Source organism: Aquarana catesbeiana, linkage group LG06 (genome assembly GCF_042186555.1).
Source record: "Aquarana catesbeiana isolate 2022-GZ linkage group LG06, ASM4218655v1, whole genome shotgun sequence".
NCBI lineage: Eukaryota > Metazoa > Chordata > Amphibia > Anura > Ranidae > Aquarana > Aquarana catesbeiana.
Genome location: NC_133329.1, coordinates 299,157,336 through 299,175,071, shown reverse-complemented (window position 1 = coordinate 299,175,071; position 17,736 = coordinate 299,157,336). Strand labels below are relative to the sequence as shown.

The 17,736-nt window shown below is 43.4% G+C and overlaps 1 protein-coding gene across 1 annotated transcript in view; it reads right to left on the bottom strand.

Moving 5' to 3' along the window:
• The window catches only part of CPS1 (carbamoyl-phosphate synthase 1), a 172,762-nt gene extending 156,094 nt beyond the window's left edge, over positions 1-16,668 (bottom strand). Inside the window, exon 1 of the mRNA XM_073633558.1 lies at positions 16,450-16,668. Within this exon, the coding sequence (XP_073489659.1) occupies positions 16,450-16,560 (111 nt within the window). The 5' untranslated portion in view covers positions 16,561-16,668. The remainder of the gene's footprint in view (positions 1-16,449) is intronic.
• Positions 16,669-17,736: the final 1,068 nt, after the last annotated feature.

The window sequence follows — 17,736 nt, the reverse complement described above, 5'->3', positions numbered from 1 at the left end:
CGTCATCAGTTGATAAGGAGAATGTCAGTCGCCTCCACAGCATCTTTGTTTGATGCTCTCCCTCAGCACTGGGGGTCACATTAGCTGACTGATGGAGAGAAATTGAGGGAGAAGCGAAACATTGGAAGTCAGTACCAGTGTACAAAAGTGTATTTGCTTTGGAAGTATAAATCACCTCTAATATTGGGTGTCCTACATGTGGATGTTGCTGCATTATGTAAAACTATTAGAATAGTTTTTTACATTTTAGAATGGGGTGCCTTGAGACGGTCCATAATTTTCTGTTACAACCGTTTTTATTGAGTAAAATAATATCAAGATACAGGCTTGAGCAAAAAAGGAAGAAGCATGCCATGCAGGGGAGCAAAACAGTAAAGCACATGTAGATACAAAAGAAACCAATTTTTGAAGGTTTCAAAGCAAAGAATGGAAGCACCCAGCATCTAGTGTTGGAAGTGACCTGTCCATCATTTTTGAGGGTGCCCTGAGATTGTCTATAATTTTAAAGGGTGGCTTGACTGAAAAAAAGGTTGGGAAACACTGGTATAGATAACAATGAAAAAAAAATGATAAGCTATGACATCTTCATATATCTAAAGCATAATATATGCTTTAGATATATGTGTCAAAAATGCTGCTGCCTATGATACTATTCTTAACTATTCTTTCTTGGAATATAACCAGATATTTGGTGGTATATTATTGTCCATTATTTTTAGGTTAACTTAAAATTTCTGCTAGCAAAAATCACTAATGTTTTATACTCAAATTTATTTCCTCTTCTCTATGTTTAAAAAATGTTTGTGTAAATAATATCCTACTTCAATTTTACATTTAGACATATACAGTACAAATCTCCCTAGCAAGTCCTACTAGCCACAAAAGTGATCTTATTTGAACAATTTTTTCCGACATCATAATTAAAACATTCTCACAGGGTGCCAGCATACCTCTTGTTCATACCTGACACACCAAAAGTAGCAAATAAAAAGCAGAACAATCAAGATACAACTAATAAGGTGCAAATTGATTTTTACAAGTGCACAACATACAATTGTCCAGCTTTAAAAGAGAAGAATGGGGTTTAAGGTTTTTGCAGATTTATACTTACCTAGGTGGATGCAGCATCAGTCCGGTGCTGCATCTGTCCCCCCGCTGGTCCTAACACTGAGAACTGAGCGACCTAACACCGCTCATCACTCGGTTCTCACAGCTCCCTGAGCAGAGAGCTGGTGACCATCAGTCACCAGCTCTCTGCTCTGCCCTCTCCTTGCTCACTGGAGCATTGGGCTGTGGAGAGGAGCTTGCTGAGAGGCTGAGCCGGGTGCCAGTCCAAGCATGTGGGCGGATCCTGATCCCAGTGTCGTGATCTTGTCTCGACTTCAGCCCGCTGTCTGATGAAAATGGGTCACAGGAGTGCAGTTCGTATTGCACTCCTGTGGTCCACAAGAGAAGTACAGCCAAATGAACTTTGGCTGTACATCTCCTTTAAGCCCCGATAGCTGGCATAGCAAAGCTACAAATACATAAGCTGAGTTTAATGTTCTAAGGTGCAAACATCAGCTGCCTCAAATAAATAATTTTCAGTTTGAAGTTTTGCAAGGAGGCAAAGAAGAATTCAGCAACAGCAAGGATACAATTCTAAAACTCAGTTTTTTCGGCAATAAGTAAATACATGGTAAAATGTATATATTTAAAGAATTTGATGCCTGATAGTAACAAAATAGCAGAATTTTGAAGCATACCTGCATCATAGAACAATACACCAAGTGTAATTGTAAGCTAAAGCACTACAGGCTATTTTTTTTCCAAAAGCCATTGGTCAAGCTTCTGCACATTTACAAAGATTGTTGTTGCAGCAACTGAAAAAATTTACTTTACAAAAGCATCTGCACTAAATACCTACATCTTCTGTGTTTGTAGTGTTTATTTCTCTGAAAAAAAGTGAGAAATGGGATCATGGGGGGGGGGGGGGGGGGGCAAGTGCACTGGTGTCCGTGAGCGATCCTTGCAGGGTCCACCATGGCTGCCACAGAATGTTTTCTGAGTCGGCTTCAGTCCCTCCTGTGTAGGGATGGGTGAACGGTTCAGGCTGAGCATAAGTTCGGGACGAACTTTGGTTGTTCGGATGTTCTTCGAACACTGAACAATATGCGGTGTTCGGGGAAAATTCGGAACACCATTAAAGTCTATGGGACATTAACATGAAAAATCAAAAGTGTTCATTTTAAAGGCTTATATGCATGTTATTGTCATAAAAAGTGTTTGGGGACCTGGGTCCTGCCCCAGGGGACATGAATCAATGAAAATTTTTTTTTTTTAAATGGCCGTTTGTTCGGGAGCAGCGATTTTAATAATGCTTAAATTGAAACAATAAAAGTGAAATATTCCTTTAAATTTCGTACCTGGGGGGTGTCTATAGTATGCCTGTAAAGTGGCGCATTTTTCCCGTGTTTAGAACAGTCCCTGCACAAAATGACATTTCTAAAGGAAAAAAAGTCATTTAAAACTACTCGCGGCCATAATGAATTGTCTATGGGAGAAATCAAAAGTGCTAATTTTAAAGGCTTATATGCATGGTATTGTCATAAAAAGTGTTTGGGGACCTGGGTCCTGCCCCAGGGGACATGTATCAATGCAAAAAAAAAGTTTTAAAAACGGCCGTTTTTTCAGGAGCAGTGATTTTAATAATACTTAAAGTGAAACAACAAAAGTGAAATATTCCTTTAAATTTCGTACCTGGGGGGTGTCTATAGTATGCCTGTAAAGTGGCGCATTTTTCCTGTGTTTAGAACAGTCCCTGCACAAAATGACATTTCTAAAGGAAAAAAGTCATTTAAAAGTACTAGTGGCTATAATGAATTGTCAGTCCCGGCAATACAGATAAAAGTCATTGAAAAAAATGGCATGGTATCCCCCACAGTCCATTACCAGGCCCTTTGTGTCTGGTATGAATATTAAGGGGAACCCCGAACCAAAGTTTAAAAAGAAAATTGTGTGGGGGTCCCCCCAAATTCCATACCAGGCCCTTCAGGTCTGGTATGGATATTAAGGGGAACCCTGCGCCAATTAAAAAAAAAAATGGCGTAGGGGTCCCCCTCAAAATTTTAAGGGGAAACCCACACCAAAATTAAAAAAAATGGGGTGGGGGTCCCCCCAAAAATCCATACTAGACCCTTATCCAAGCACGCAACCTGGCAGGCCGCAGAAAAAGAGGGGGGGCGAGAGAGCGTCCCCCCTCCTGAACCGTACCAAGCCACATGCCCTCAAGATGGGGAGGGTGCTTTGGGGTAGCCACCCAAAGCACCTTGTCCCCATGTTGATGGGGACAAGGGCCTCATCCCCACAACCCTTGCCCGGTGGTTGTGGGGGTCTGCGGGCATGGGGCTTATCGGAATCTGGAAGCCCCCTTTAACAAGTGGACCCCCAGATCCAGGCCCCCCCTGTTTGAAATGGTAACGGGTATATTGTACCATTTCACAAAAAAAGTGACAAAATTTAAAAAAACCACAAGACACACTTTGGGACAAGTCCTTTATTAAAAAATAAAAAAATAAAAATGTCCCATGAAGTCCATTCATCTTCTTCTCTTGCTTTGCTGACGGACCAAAAAAATATTTGTGTCCCATAGACTTTAACAGTGTTTGTGTGTTCTGCCGGATTTTTTGCCTGTTCGGCATGTTCTGGTGCGAATCGAACTGGGGGGTGTTCGGCCCATACCTACTCCTGTGTACAGTGTAGAGAGAGATGGAGTGGAGTGGTGTTGGTGTCCTGCATGTGTGCAAAGTGATCTGTGGGAGTGTCTGGGGGATGGACGGACTGTCTGTGCTGTGCAGCGGCCGCCCAGTGCGGGAGACAGAACCGGAAAACAGCCAGGCAGCCTGAGCCGAGGAGGATGAGGAAGCAAGGAGGACTCGTGGAGTGGAAAATAGATATATATAATATATTCTTTGCAGGGGAGAGGTCAGAGAGTCTGGAGTTTGGTGCTGCAGGAGAACCTGGGGATTCTATTCTATATACAGGTGAAAAAAAGGTAAGAGTAAGAAAACTAAGTAAAGGGGCATCTATTCTATGGGGGACCTGCCCTGGCCTGCTCTAAAGGGGGATCTATGTGCGTTATATGGGCTATACAAAGCCCCTCCCCTTCATGACAAGGGCAGAGCATGGTTGATCTTAAAATTATGCTCCCCCTGAAAAAAGTTCTGCGGACGCCCATGAATGGGATTGAACAAAAAAAGGAACAGAATTAGAACAGGAGAGCCCCTTGCAATTCAGCATTAACATGGTAAGTATTAGATGTAACTATTTGGCGTCAAATACTAATACTTTAAACCTTACATCCAGGGAGGTTGATTTAAACCATGAAAAAAGGTAACGCGTGGTGAAGTGTAGACACAGTGGAGAATAACTGTCTCCACGCAGATTGTTGGGTCTCTCTGTGGTCACATTCCATGCTCAGGGGTCCTGTCCTTAATTCAGTAAGAGGTGTTGGGGTAGTAGAAGTAATATTGGTGTGAAAAAAGCCTGTTTGTTGCAAAGGTACTTATCATATGGGTGTAAAGATGGGAATTAAAAAAAGACCATAAAATGCTAATTTTTATAATTACCAAGTTAAAACAGCAATAATGTGTTTTGTGACAAACGGACACTTAGATTATGCTGTACACGTACATATTGAGCACCTTAACAGCAAACAGGCTGTTTTACATACTTATACTACCACAGTTTATCTAAACTACTGGTATTACATCAAGTGATATGATCTGCATAATATATATACAATGCCTTGAAAAAGTATTCACACCCCTTGAAATTTTCCACATCTTGTCATGTTACAACCAAAAACGTAAATGTATTTTTTTGGGATTTTATGTGATAGACCAACACAAAGTGACAAATGAATGGTTTTCCAAGTTTTTTACAAATTAATATCTGAAAAGTGTGGCGTGCATTTCTATTCAGCCCCTTTTACTCTGATACCCCTAACTAAAATCTAGTGGAACCAATTGCCTTCAGAAGTAATCTAATTAGTAAATAGAGTCCACCTGTGTGTAATTTAATCTCAGTATAAACACAGCTGTTATGTAAAGCCCTCAGAAGTTTGTTAGAGAACCTTAGTGAACAAACAGCATCATGAAGGCCAAGAAACACACCAGACAGGTCAGGGATAAAGTTGTGGAGAAGTTTAAAGCATGGTTAGGCTATAAAGAAAAATATCCCAAGCTTTGAACATCTCACATAGCACTGTTCAATCCATCATCCGAAAATGGAAAGAGTATGGCACAACTGCAAACCTACCAAGACATGGCCGTCCACTTAAACTGACAGGCTGGGCAAGGAGAGCATTAATCAAAGAAGCAGCCAAGAGGCCCATGGTAACTCTGGAGGAGCTGCAGAGATCCACAGCTCAGGTGGGAGAATCTATCCACAGGACAAGTATTAGTCGTGCACTCCACAAATCTGGCCTTTATGGAAGAGTGGCAAGAAGAAAGCCATTGTTGAAAGAAAGCCATAAAAAGTCCTGTTTGCAGTTTGTGAGAAGCCATGTGGGGGACACAGCAAACATGTGGAAGAAGGTGCTCTGATCAGATAAGACCAAAGTTCAACTGTTTGGCCTAAAAGCAAAATACTGTGTGTGGAGAAAAACTAACACTGCACATCACCCTGAACACACCATCTCCACCGTGAAACATGGTGGTTGCAGCATCATGTTATGGGGATGCTTTTCTTCAGCAGGGACAGGGAAGCTGGTCAGAGTTGATGGAAAGATGGATGGAGACAAATATAGTGCAATCTTAGAAGAAAACCTGTTAGAGTCTTCAAAAGATTTGAGACTGGGGCGGAGGTTCAGATTCCAGCAGGACAACGACCCTAAACATACAGCCAGAGCTACAATGGAATCGTTTAGATCAAAGCATATTCATGTGTTAGAATGGCCCAGTCCAGACCTAAATCCAATTGAGAATCTGTGGCAAAACTTGAAAATTGCTGTTCACAGACATTCTCCATCCAATCTGACAGAGCTTGAGCTATTTTTCAAAGAAGAATGGGCAAAATTCACTTTCTAGATGTGCAAAGCTGGTAGAAACAACCCCAAACAACCCCAAAAAGACTTGCAGCTTTTCAGATATTAAATTTGTAAAAAATTCTGAAAACCATTTATCTATTGTTGCTGATGGGGAATCTATTGTTGCTGGGGGGTCTTATGTTGCTGGAAGGGATCTACTGTTGAGGGAGAGGTCTATTTTTACTGGCTGCTGGAGGATCTATTGATGCTGGCTGCTGTGAGATCTGTTGTTGCTGCTGGGGGGGTGGTCTAATGTTGCTTGGATGGATATTTTGTTTTTGGGTGTTTTATTTTGTTGGTAGTTCACTGTTGCTGCAGGGAATCTATTGTTGTTGGGGTGGAGTTCATTGTTGCTGGGGGAGACTATTGTTGTGTGGGGATCTATTGCTGGGATTCTATTGTTGCTGACTGCAGGGGATCTTTTTACTGCTTTTCTTTTTATCATCAACATGTTTCATACAAATGATTTAGCACCACAAAACGATACTTGGTTCTGTATTCTCTAAACGGGGCAGTACTGGTAGGTGGGTAGGGGGTGGAATCAAGGGACGGTGGTCAGAGATGGTTAGGGGGGCAGAGACAAGGGGTGACTCAGACGGGGGGAGTTCCTGCACCTATTCTCCGAGAAAAAAAGCCCTGATTAAAGCTGAGTCTAAACATTTCCTCCACCACTGTTTGCAATCCACCATTTCTTTAGGGCAATACACTACTTCTATATCTTTTATACTTCAGGTCCGTATGTTTAGAAGAGGATCATGGATGAACAAGCACATTTAATGTTGTGTGCACCTGTTAATATGAGTGGCTTTCAGTGATTTTATACTATTTTAGTATTCCATCGTGCTTTGTTTTTTGCTTCATATATGATTAAACTGTGCTAAGACTTTTGGGAGTATTGAGAGGATGGCTTTATACTCATCAAGGGCATATGTGACCTTCTTATATAGCTGTAAAATTGAGTGTGAGTGTTGGCCCTAAAGTGGTGGTGGTTTACATACAGATATGGATAAAATGCTTGAGATAATGTGGTTGATTTACTAAAGACAAATAGACTGTTAACTTTGAAAGGGAAGTTGCACTTTGCAAGGGAATTTTCACCAGAGCTTTGTAAACGGGTTGAAGCTCTGCTGACTTCTATCATCAATTTGTGTGCAAGCAAAAATAAAGGAAAATTTATTATCAAATACTTACCGTAATTTTCCTTTCCTGATGGACTCCATGGCAGCCTACGTGTGGGTTTACCCTGCCTCCTCTCCAATGCTATAGGACCCCATTCCCATGAATGAGTACTCACCACTAGCTACTGCGTTCCGTAACTAGCCTACTCTTTGACCAATGGGTGGGAACTCCGTCTGCCATGGAGTCCATCAGGAAAGGAAAATTACGGTAAGTATTTGATAATAAATTTTCCTTTTTCCTGACAGACTCCATGGCAGCCTACATGTGGGAAATAACTAGCCGACCACACGGGTGGGTATGCTGAATCAAACAAAAATTTTAATTTGTCCTATCAACCGATAGGATTCTCAAACCAAAGTCTACAGAGTATAATGAAGCAGGCTCAATACAGTAATGAGACATGAAAGTGTTGATAGAGGCCCACGAGGCTACTTTGCAAATGGTGTCTGGGGCCACATGTCGAGCTGCCGCCCATGAAGTTGCCATTCCCCTGGTGGAGTGAGCTGTCACTGCCTGTGGAGGAGCCAAGCCCTTCGCCTTGTATGCTTGTTGAATAGTTTGAACAATCCAAGTAGCGAGTGTCCTAACTGAGGCTTTCTTTCCTTTGTTACTTCCCGAGTGTAAGATGAATAGATGGTCAGAACGTCTGAAGGGAGAATTCACTCTCAGATATTCTTTAATTGCTTCTCCTACATCCAGAGGATGAATCTCAGAGGACTCGAGAGACCTAAACGTGGGAAGGACTGTCTCTTGATTATCATGGAACACCGAGGACACTTTTGGGTTAGAACCCAGCATAGGGATAAGGACTACACGATCCGGGAAGAACGTTAAGAAGGGTTCTTCACAACCCAGAGAGCCAATCTCAGAAACTCTTTTTGCCGATGTGATGGCTACTAGAAAGACTACTTTAGCTGAGAAATCCTTGATAGAGAGCGGGGAAGGCCCGGTAGTACTGAGTCCGGAGATTGAGTCTAGGACAAGTGGCAGGTCCCATTTGGGGAATCTGGATTTCCTTTGGGGCTTGAGCCTTGAAGCGCCACGAAAAAATTGTTGGATTAGTGAATTCGTTGCCCAGGAGGACCCAGAGAAGGCCGACAGTGCAGAGACCTGAACCCTAAGCGAGCTGATGGATAATGGTAGATCTAAGCCCGTTTGAAGGAAGCTGAGTATATCTTGCACCCCCGGGTGTCTAAAAGACCTGCCGCTAGAGGAGCAAAAATCCACAAATTTGGACCAGATTCTACTGTAAACTCTATTTGTGCTGGATCTTCTTGAACTCATGAGAGTTGATATTACTGTAGGAGCGCAGCCAAGTGAGGTTAACCTCTCCCTCTCAAGAACCAGACCATCAGTCTCAGCACTGCTGGACACGGGTGCAGGACTGACCCCTGAGAAAGAAGGTCCGGCCTGAGAGGGAGAGGCACTGGGTCCCTGAAGCTGAGTTGGACAAGGAGAGGGAACCAGGGTCTGTTCGGCCAGTATGGAGCTATCATCAACACTTCGGCCGTTTCTGAACGGAGTCTCTGCAGGAATCTCAGGATGACTGGAAGTGGCGGGAAGGCGTACGCCTTGCTGAACTTCCAAAGGTCCGTCAGTGCATCTGACCCGAGAGCCTGACTGCAACGGCCTCTGGTGTAAAATTTCTCCAGTTTGAAGTTGTGGCGAGTGGCGAACAGATCTACCTCGGGGTTGATCCCTAGTGAGGAGACCCATCTGAACGTCTCCATATGAAGAGACCACTCGTTGTTGTCCAGTTCGGTGCGTGAAAGGAAGTCCGCTTGAGCATTCTGGACTCCTGGGATGAACACTGCCGAGATATTGCAAAGGTTCTTCTGCGCCCATGAAAGGATGGGCTCGACTTCTCGAAGGAGAGTGGGACTCTGGGTACCCCCTTGCCTCTTCACGTAGGCGACGGCCGTTGTGTTGTCCATTCTTAACAGTACTGACTTCCCTTTCAGTAGGTGAGAGAAGGCCTGTAGAGCACACCAGGCCGCCCTGAGTTCCAGAACGTTGGACCCTGGGACTGGCCGGCAGGAATCCCATTTGCCCTGGGCGAGGTTCGAGCCGCAGAGGGCCCCCCAACCCGTCCCGCTGGCATCGGTCGTCACCGTGACCCAGGAGATGGGGGCGATGGAATGACATGCCAGGAGATTCTTGCGTTGAAGCCACCAAAAGAGGCTGTTCCTCATTGACGAAGTCACCCGGATGACTTGATTCTTGTCCCCTGTTCTCCACTGCTGCAGGAACCCTGACTGGAAGGGACGTAACCTCCACAAAGCCCACTTGACCATGGGTGTTGTAGAAACCATCGTGCCAATGATTTCCAGGCACTGAGAGGCTTTTAGGTGTGAGGCATGTACAGCCCGAGAAATTCTGTCCCGCACCAACGGAATTTTCTGTAGTGGAAGGGAAATGGTGCCTCTTACAGTGTCGAACTGAGCTCCTAGGTATATTAGGCGTTGCGCTGGTTTTAGATGACTTTTTGCCAAGTTCAGGAGCCACCCGAAACTGGATAGGGTGGAGATCACCTGTTCTCGATGGGCCAGCAAATGCTCCCTGCTTTGCGATAACATCAGGAGGTCGTCGAGGTAGTGATAAAGACGTACCCCCTTCAGTCTTATGTGAGCCACCGTGGCCAAGAGGATTTTTGAAAAGACCCGGGGGGACGTTGTCAATCCAAAGGGGAGGCAGATAAACTGAAGATGATCTTGCCCTACTTGGAAGCGGAGGTATTTGTGAAACCCTTCTTCTATCGGGACGTGGAAATAAGCGTCCTTCAAGTCGATGGAAATCATCCAATCGCCTGGCTGAATAGCTTGCTGAATAGTCGACAGCGTTTCCATCTTGAATCTCCCTGGCTGTATAAACTCGTTGAGGTAGGTCAGGTCTATGACTGGATGCCAAGAGCCACTCTTTTTTTGAACCAGGAAGAGAGGGGAGTATATTCCCTGAAACCATTCGTCCCTCGGGACGCACACCACCGCTCCTTAAGATTTCAGGAGATCCACATAGGACAGTAGCACTTGCTTTTGATCTTCCGACCGGGGCAGAAGAGTGGGAACAAATCTGGGGGGCGGAGCACTGGAGAAGGTCCATCTGTGACCTGTCGAGACTGTCTTTATTACCCAAAAGTCCGAGATCGAGGCCACCCAGACGTGCCGGAAGAGGCGCAGCCGTGCCCCTACCTGACCCGCCTGGGCAGGCGCAATCTCAAAAAGACTTCGCCTGCTCACGGCCGCTGGATGTCTGGCCATTAGCGGACTTGCGAAAAGATGTCTGGCCCCTGCTCCAATTTTTCCTGAAGTCCCTACCGGGCTTGTACGAGCGAGCTTCCCTAGAACACTCTGGAGAGCGTCTTCTGAACTGCGGTTTCTTCCGACCAAGAAGGCGCCTGTCCTGGGGGAGAAACCCTGACTTGCCACCCGTGGCTCGTGTTATGGCATTGTCTAGTTTATTGCCAAACAGCGAAGACCCCTCGAAGGGAATTTTACACCAGGCTTGTTTGGAAACAGGGTCAGCAAGCCAAGGACGTAACCATAAGGCCCGTTTGGCCGTGACCGACGACAGCATAATTCGCGCCAATAGGCGAATCAAATCAATGGATGCCTCCCCCAAGAACACCGCCGCTAGCTTTAATTCTGCAGCTGCTGAACTTCCCGCTAGCTCCTCTGAAACCCCTTTAAGGAAGGAATCCACATTCTCCGTCCAGGCCTCCATGGCTTTTGACATGGCTGCCAGAGCCAAAGCAGGTTTACAGGCCGTTACGGCCAACCCGTAAATCCTCTTCAAGTCTTGGTCGATCCTTCTTTCAAGACCATCCTTGAAAGACACTGCATCTTCCAAGGGGAGTGTAATATGCTTAGCTAGACGCATTAGAGCTGCGTCTACAAGGGGAGCATTCTCCAGATACTTCACCTCTTCTGACTTGAAGGGATATAATCTGGAGGTCTTATTTGTCATAGAGGACTTCCTGTCCGTCTTTTACTCCATTCCTCATCAATGATTTCTTTTAGCTCAGAAAGGAGCGGAAAACTTGCGCGTTCTTTCCCCAAATGCTTGAAGAATTTCTTCTGCTTGCCCGGGTGAGTAGAGGGATCCTCCCACTTAAGAGCCTCCTTGATTGCCTTAATTAAAGGTGACACCATACTGAAGTCAAAACCTCCGACTTCCTCTTCTTCCTGAGGATCATCATCTGAGGAGTCAAGGGAGGCCACATACGGCTGAGAAGTGCCCGGGTCTTCACGGGCTTCATTGGCCGGAGGGCCAGACAGTGTAGTAGACTGGCTCAGAGTGTGGGGAGAATCCAGCTCCTTCAGGGACTGCTGTACCACGCGTTTAACGAGAGTTTCCAGGCGCTGGTTCTCCGATTCTTTTTCCCTGGTCGCCCAGGCATAACAACGGTCACACAGTGACTTGCCCTCCGGAACTCGTGTTCCACATCCCCAGCAAGCTCTTCGATCAGAGCGGCTGTCGTGGCGGTGGGAGCGGTGTCTGGAGGAGGAATGAGAGCGTCTCCCCTGGTGGTGGTTTCCAGACGTAGAGTCTCGCCTGGATCTTGAAGGTGACTGGTGTTGTGGCCTGGCAAGGTCTCTGTCATTCTGGACCACGATCTGAGGGTCCCATCTAGAAGGGCTGGGAGAAAAAACACAGTATGGAGGGGGAAAAAAAGGCGAGACCAACATCAGATAACGCAATTCACAATGCGACTGACTCTCAACCCCTCCCCTCATAAGCAAATACCTTGTGCGTGAGGGCTGGCCACTTAAAGGCGGTGAATTGTCCAAGACTTCCATATGAAGAGCAAAACAGTACATTTAGTCTGCAGAAAAAAGCGGCCTGAACGGGCTAAGATACCAGTAAGAAAAAAGGGTCATTCTGCCCCATAAATACATACAAAGTGCACTTGCAACGTATGTCCAGAAGAAAAACTCCTCTTATATCTGGACGTAAGAAGGAAATATAGCTCATTCACCCCCTTCAAAAAAGAAAACATTTTTTTTTTTTTAAATAAGAGTAAAAATATACACATTGCATTTTACTCCTTCTTTTTTTTTTGTTTTTTTTTTTTTGTTTTTTTTTTTTAGTATGCAGGAAAGTTTAATCAGGCACTCACCTAAAGCAGACCAGGGCTGGAAATGGGGAAAAAACCGCTCCACTCCTACTCACTGTGAGGGCATTCCCACTGTGAAGGAGTTCAGGAGCAGAATTTAAACCCCCCCGCCCATGACGTCACCGCCCGACCTCGCGGCTACGCCGTCGGACGGTGACCGTACTGCGCATGTGCGGATTGCCGAGCGTTCCGCCGCTCTACGCACGCGCGAGCCAAGCCTCGGACCCGAGGAGGCTACCGCGCATGCGCGAGCAGCGCAGACGGCCGAACCCGGAAGTGCTGAGGCGAGCTGGAACGCACAAGCGCTCCAGCCGCCATGAGGGGGAAAACGGTCCCAACAAAGACCGCGACGGTCATAGCCAGAGCCTGGAGACCTAGGGGGGAAAACGGACAGTACACAGAAAAAACTGCCATGGAGAAAAACTTCAAACTTCCGACCTTGCCAGCCGTTGATGTCCCTGGACGTTCGGCATACAGAGGCGACCATCTCTCCACCAAAGGGGTAAACATCAGCCTCTACCTGCTACTCGCCCGCCCGTGGCTGGGCCCTGAGCTGCACCGCAAAGGTATGCCATGATCTTGGATCCGTCCGACCGGACGCGAACATCTTGTGTAGGTCCATTGGAGGAGGACAAAAAAGGAACGCAGTAGCTAGTGGTGAGTACTCATTTATGGGAATGGGGTCCTATAGCATTGGAGAGGAGGCGGGGTAAACCCACACGTAGGCTGCCATGGAGTCTGTCAGGAAGCTTTATTTTCCTTGCATGTGATTGGGTATTCTTTGCAAAGTGAATTTTCATCACATTCACTAAACACTGGGGGAAATTCCCTTGTAAACTGCAACTATTTGCCTTTAGTAAATAAATCCCAATATGTGGAGCCAAAAAAGTGCTATAATTGATATCAGTATCTGTACTGGAACATTTTTATGTTTTTGGGAGAGATGTGGTGTTGCATTTTTCATATGTGTATTTGTTACGGAAATATGATTCTCCCTTGACATATAACATTGGAAAACTAAAGGTCACTCAAGAAAAAAATATAAAAATTTAAAGAATCTTTTATATATCATTCTGATTACATGTGACTTGCATGACAAAAAGAGTACCAACTTGGGGAAAAATTTTCCTCATTGTTATTGTCAGGAATGTTTCCTCTGAATCATTGATGTTTAATTGCCAATGAGATATTTATATTAAACCAAACATAAATTCTAAAAGACTATAGATCAGAAACTAGACAGGCCATCAAGGCATAAGTGCTCCAAATCAAATGTGAGAATAATAACAGATTACTTTTTATACAGTATTGGAAAATTCAAGTTCACTCCAATTCTGAGTCCCCTAAGTGATATTAAACTTAAAACCAGAATTTTAAAGTGGAGTTCCACACACTTTTACTACTTTTTCTTAAAGGAAAGACCACCCCTCCACCACTCAGTTTTGGATAATTATTACTATTTTTTTTTTCTTCCTACTTCCCTTTTCTGAAGTACCGAGTGTACTTCCGTCCTAGCTCGGCCGTGGCCCAGGGCATCATTTCCTCTTCTCCCCCGCTGCCTTCAGGGACAGGTGTGTGTTTTAAGCAGTAACAACAACAGTTTTTTTTTCCTTTTGGGATCAAGATTTTGCATAAACTTAAAAAATAAAACAGGCTTAGTGGCTGGATCAACAACTGAAAATAAAGGGAAAAAGCCTAAAAAAATAAATAAAGTCAAGGCAGCCACCACATCTAATAATTGGCAATCTGCAATATATAAAAGTTTTGCTTTGGGGCTTAGTACTGCTTTAATCCAACAGACAAGCTGGGAGAACAATTCAGACCTTTAAAAAAATGTTTTGAAGTCATTTGCATCAATGTTGCTTCTTTGTGTATAAATCAAGAGATCTTTGACCTATATAGTCCACATTTTGCCTGCCTGATTCTGCATTTATTTTTGCATATTTGCTATGATCTGTCCTTGACCTCTTCCCTGAGTGCTGTGTCAAGTAAATCTGAGATAAAATCTCACCGTGACCTCAACAAGAGTCATTGGGTGATGAATGACATTGCACTCAGTGAATTCCGACCAGATGCTTCACACAGTAGAACATATATTTTTCAAACCGCTTAATGCCTAAATGATTTGCAAGATTATTTTGAATGATTCAAATAAATATTTTGTTTATTATGATTCAAAGAATCAGTTTAAAAATTAATAGGACATATGAGCGGGTAACATCGGCCATACAAAAATATTTTGAGATACCATGGCAGAATGGAATGCTGGTAGTCTGTTGATGTTAAATACAATGGTTAAATATTTGATGGTTACTTTTCACCCATTATTTAGTAATAACTACAATGCCATGTGGTAAAGACATAAGCAGTGTGCATGGGCATTAGGCGTGAAAGATAAGTTATCATGAAGCCATCTTTTGCCACGTCTGCACTTTCTACCTAGGCAGGACATTCACTGACAATGGCTCACCTGTCACCTAAATGTATGCACAAAAATGCATGAGCTATCCTTCTTTAAAACATTGGAGCTAAAAAGGTGATTTAGCACTGACACATACTGAATACTACAAAACAACCTTGCTCTTGTTTGTCTATGTGATACCCTCTTTCCTGATACGTTAACAAAATTTGAGTTAATTTATTTATTTTTTAAAGCATACCTTACAAGTGTCATTTCAGCTTTGTGCTTCATTTATGGATTTTCTGTATGCTAATGCAAAGAACAATTCTGTGCATTTAACCCATAGTAGCCTGTAAACTACAAGTAAAATCTGAATAGATGCACCTGGTTCAGCATTATTATTCTTTGCACTGTTTCACTGAACAAACAAATTTACATTTTGAGTACAATTTACGCCTGGCCACACTTGACCCAATAAAGCAATGCTGTCAGTTTAATTTGGGTCATGTAGAGGTGTTTTACTGCTCTTCCACCTCTATGTTAAGTAGTAACATGTTTTATGTGGATTTTAAATGCATGGAACCATGGAAAATCCCTCTTTTGAATATTTCTCTTACTTTGCATAAAGCGTAAAATATGCATACAGTCATGTTTTAAGCAGGCGTATTGGAGAAACATTCAGAATAATCATTTTCCTTTGTGCACCTGCCGTTAAAATGCACAAAATTGCATGCTATATATGTTTTTGTGCATTTATAATCTATTGAAATCGCTATAGTTAATGCGTATGACTACACAAAAAAATGCTAAATAACTATTTTTTTCCAAATTGCACTAAGCTGCAGTACTTTTCTGTAAACTAGCTACAAAAGAAAAAATTGCATTTCCATGAAACAAAACATATGTATTTTATGGCAAGAAAATGCACATGTTCAAATGGGTCATTATCGAGAGATTTAAATCATTGTAGGGGGGATTATATAAAATCTCTTTGTGACAGCTCAACCTATTAATATACAATTAAAAAATAGTTCACTGCTTGTGAATTACTATCAACCAAACAACTAAGCCTGACTCTTTGACTAAGCCAAGTTGGGTGAAATTCATTAGTGAGGGTGGCCCTAAGGCAAATTCCATCATTGGCATGCTTCTTAATGTTTTTTACAATAAAAATAGATGTTAGCGATTTATCCAGCATGCGGCATGCAGCAGCTTTTTCTCTTCACATTCAGCCATAGGCCAAATCACAAAGAAGAAAATCTAAATTGGTCCCAGAGCCAACTCACTCTTGGTAAGGTACTTACTAGTCTAATACTTTTCAGAAGTAAAGACCTCATACTCCTATAGGCACAGCAATATCAATCATTTTTTTCCTATACTGCAGAATATTTTTGGTAATAAAATGAGGTGTTATCCATTCATTTTATTGCAAAAAATGTTGGCCATGTTAAATGGATTAAACATGGGTTGGTGGTAGGAAAGAGCATACCGTTTACTCTGCATTGGTTTCAGGTTAAGATACACATATATGATATAGTATATAGTATCTTTTACACCTTTTTTGATTGGCATGGACAATCAATACATTTAATCAAAGCAAACAGAAAAAAAACATATATACTGTATAATATAAGCTAAAAGTATTAACAAATATAGTCATTTTGAAACAAGTAAAACATAGATTGATACCTTGACGCTCATAAGCCGAACGCCGGCTTTGGAGAAGCCCCGGTAACGATGGGCTGCTGCATTGAGAACCCCTGTCTTTGCTGTCTTAAACACAGACAAAATCCGAGTCATGTTTGGGGCCCTGAGGTGCTGTTCTGTTCAGCTCTTTCTGATCAGAAGGTGGTATGAGATGCTTCTTCCTCAGAGCCGCTGGCGAGAAAGAGACTTGTGCCCGAGTCACATTTGCTAATATTTGCACCTATGTGGGCATTAAATAAATTGAAGCCAAACTCCGCCTTGCCTGTATCCCCACCCTCTTTTACACTGAAGTCAATCCTTGATATTATACGTGTCTGTGTAACTTGGTTGCAACATAGATTAAACATTATCTTTTGAAGTGATGTTCAAACAGACAACTCAATAAGACCTCTGCTTTTTTATCAGTAAAGCCATACTAGCCTATGGTAGGCAATCAATAGAATAGGCGAAAATAAATTATTGCACTGTCCTGAAACAGCCTTTTTAACGTAAAAGTACAACAAACTCAAGAGTTCTTTAGTTTTGACACTATGCACTATGAACATAAGTAAATGTACCAAGTTATATTTTAAAAGACATAGGGTGGTATTTACTAAAACTGGTGCACACAGAATCAGGTGCAGCTGTGCATAGTAACCAATCAGTTTTTAATTTCAGCTTGTTCACATCTAGAAACTGATTGGCTACTATGCACAGCTGTAACAGATTCTGTGTGCACCAGTTTTATTAAACCTTCCTATAGATTTATATGTGATTTAGGTCTGGACTTTGACTGGGCCATTCTAACACATGAATATGCTTTGATCTAAACCATTCCATTATAGCTCTGGCTGTATGTTTAGGGTCGTTGTCCTGCTGGAAGGTGAACCTCCGCCCCGGTCTCAAGTCTGTGCCCTGAGCCAAATACAGATTGCCCTGTATTTGGCTCCATCCATCTTCCCATCTCACTCTGACCAGCGTCTCTGTCCCTGTTGAAGAAAAGCATCCCCACAACATGATGCTGCCATCACCATGTTTCATGGTTGGGGTGGTGTGTTCAGGGTGATGTACAGTGTTAGTTTTCTGCCACACATAGCATTTTGCTTTCAGGCCAAAAAGTTCAATTTTGGTCTCATCTGACCAGAGCACCTTCTTCCACATGTTTGCTGTGTCCCCCACATGGCTTCTCCCAAACTGCAAACGGGACTTCTTATGGCTTTCTTTCAACAATGGCTTTCTTCTTGCCACTCTTCCATAAAGGCCAGATTTGTGGAGTGCACGACTAATAGT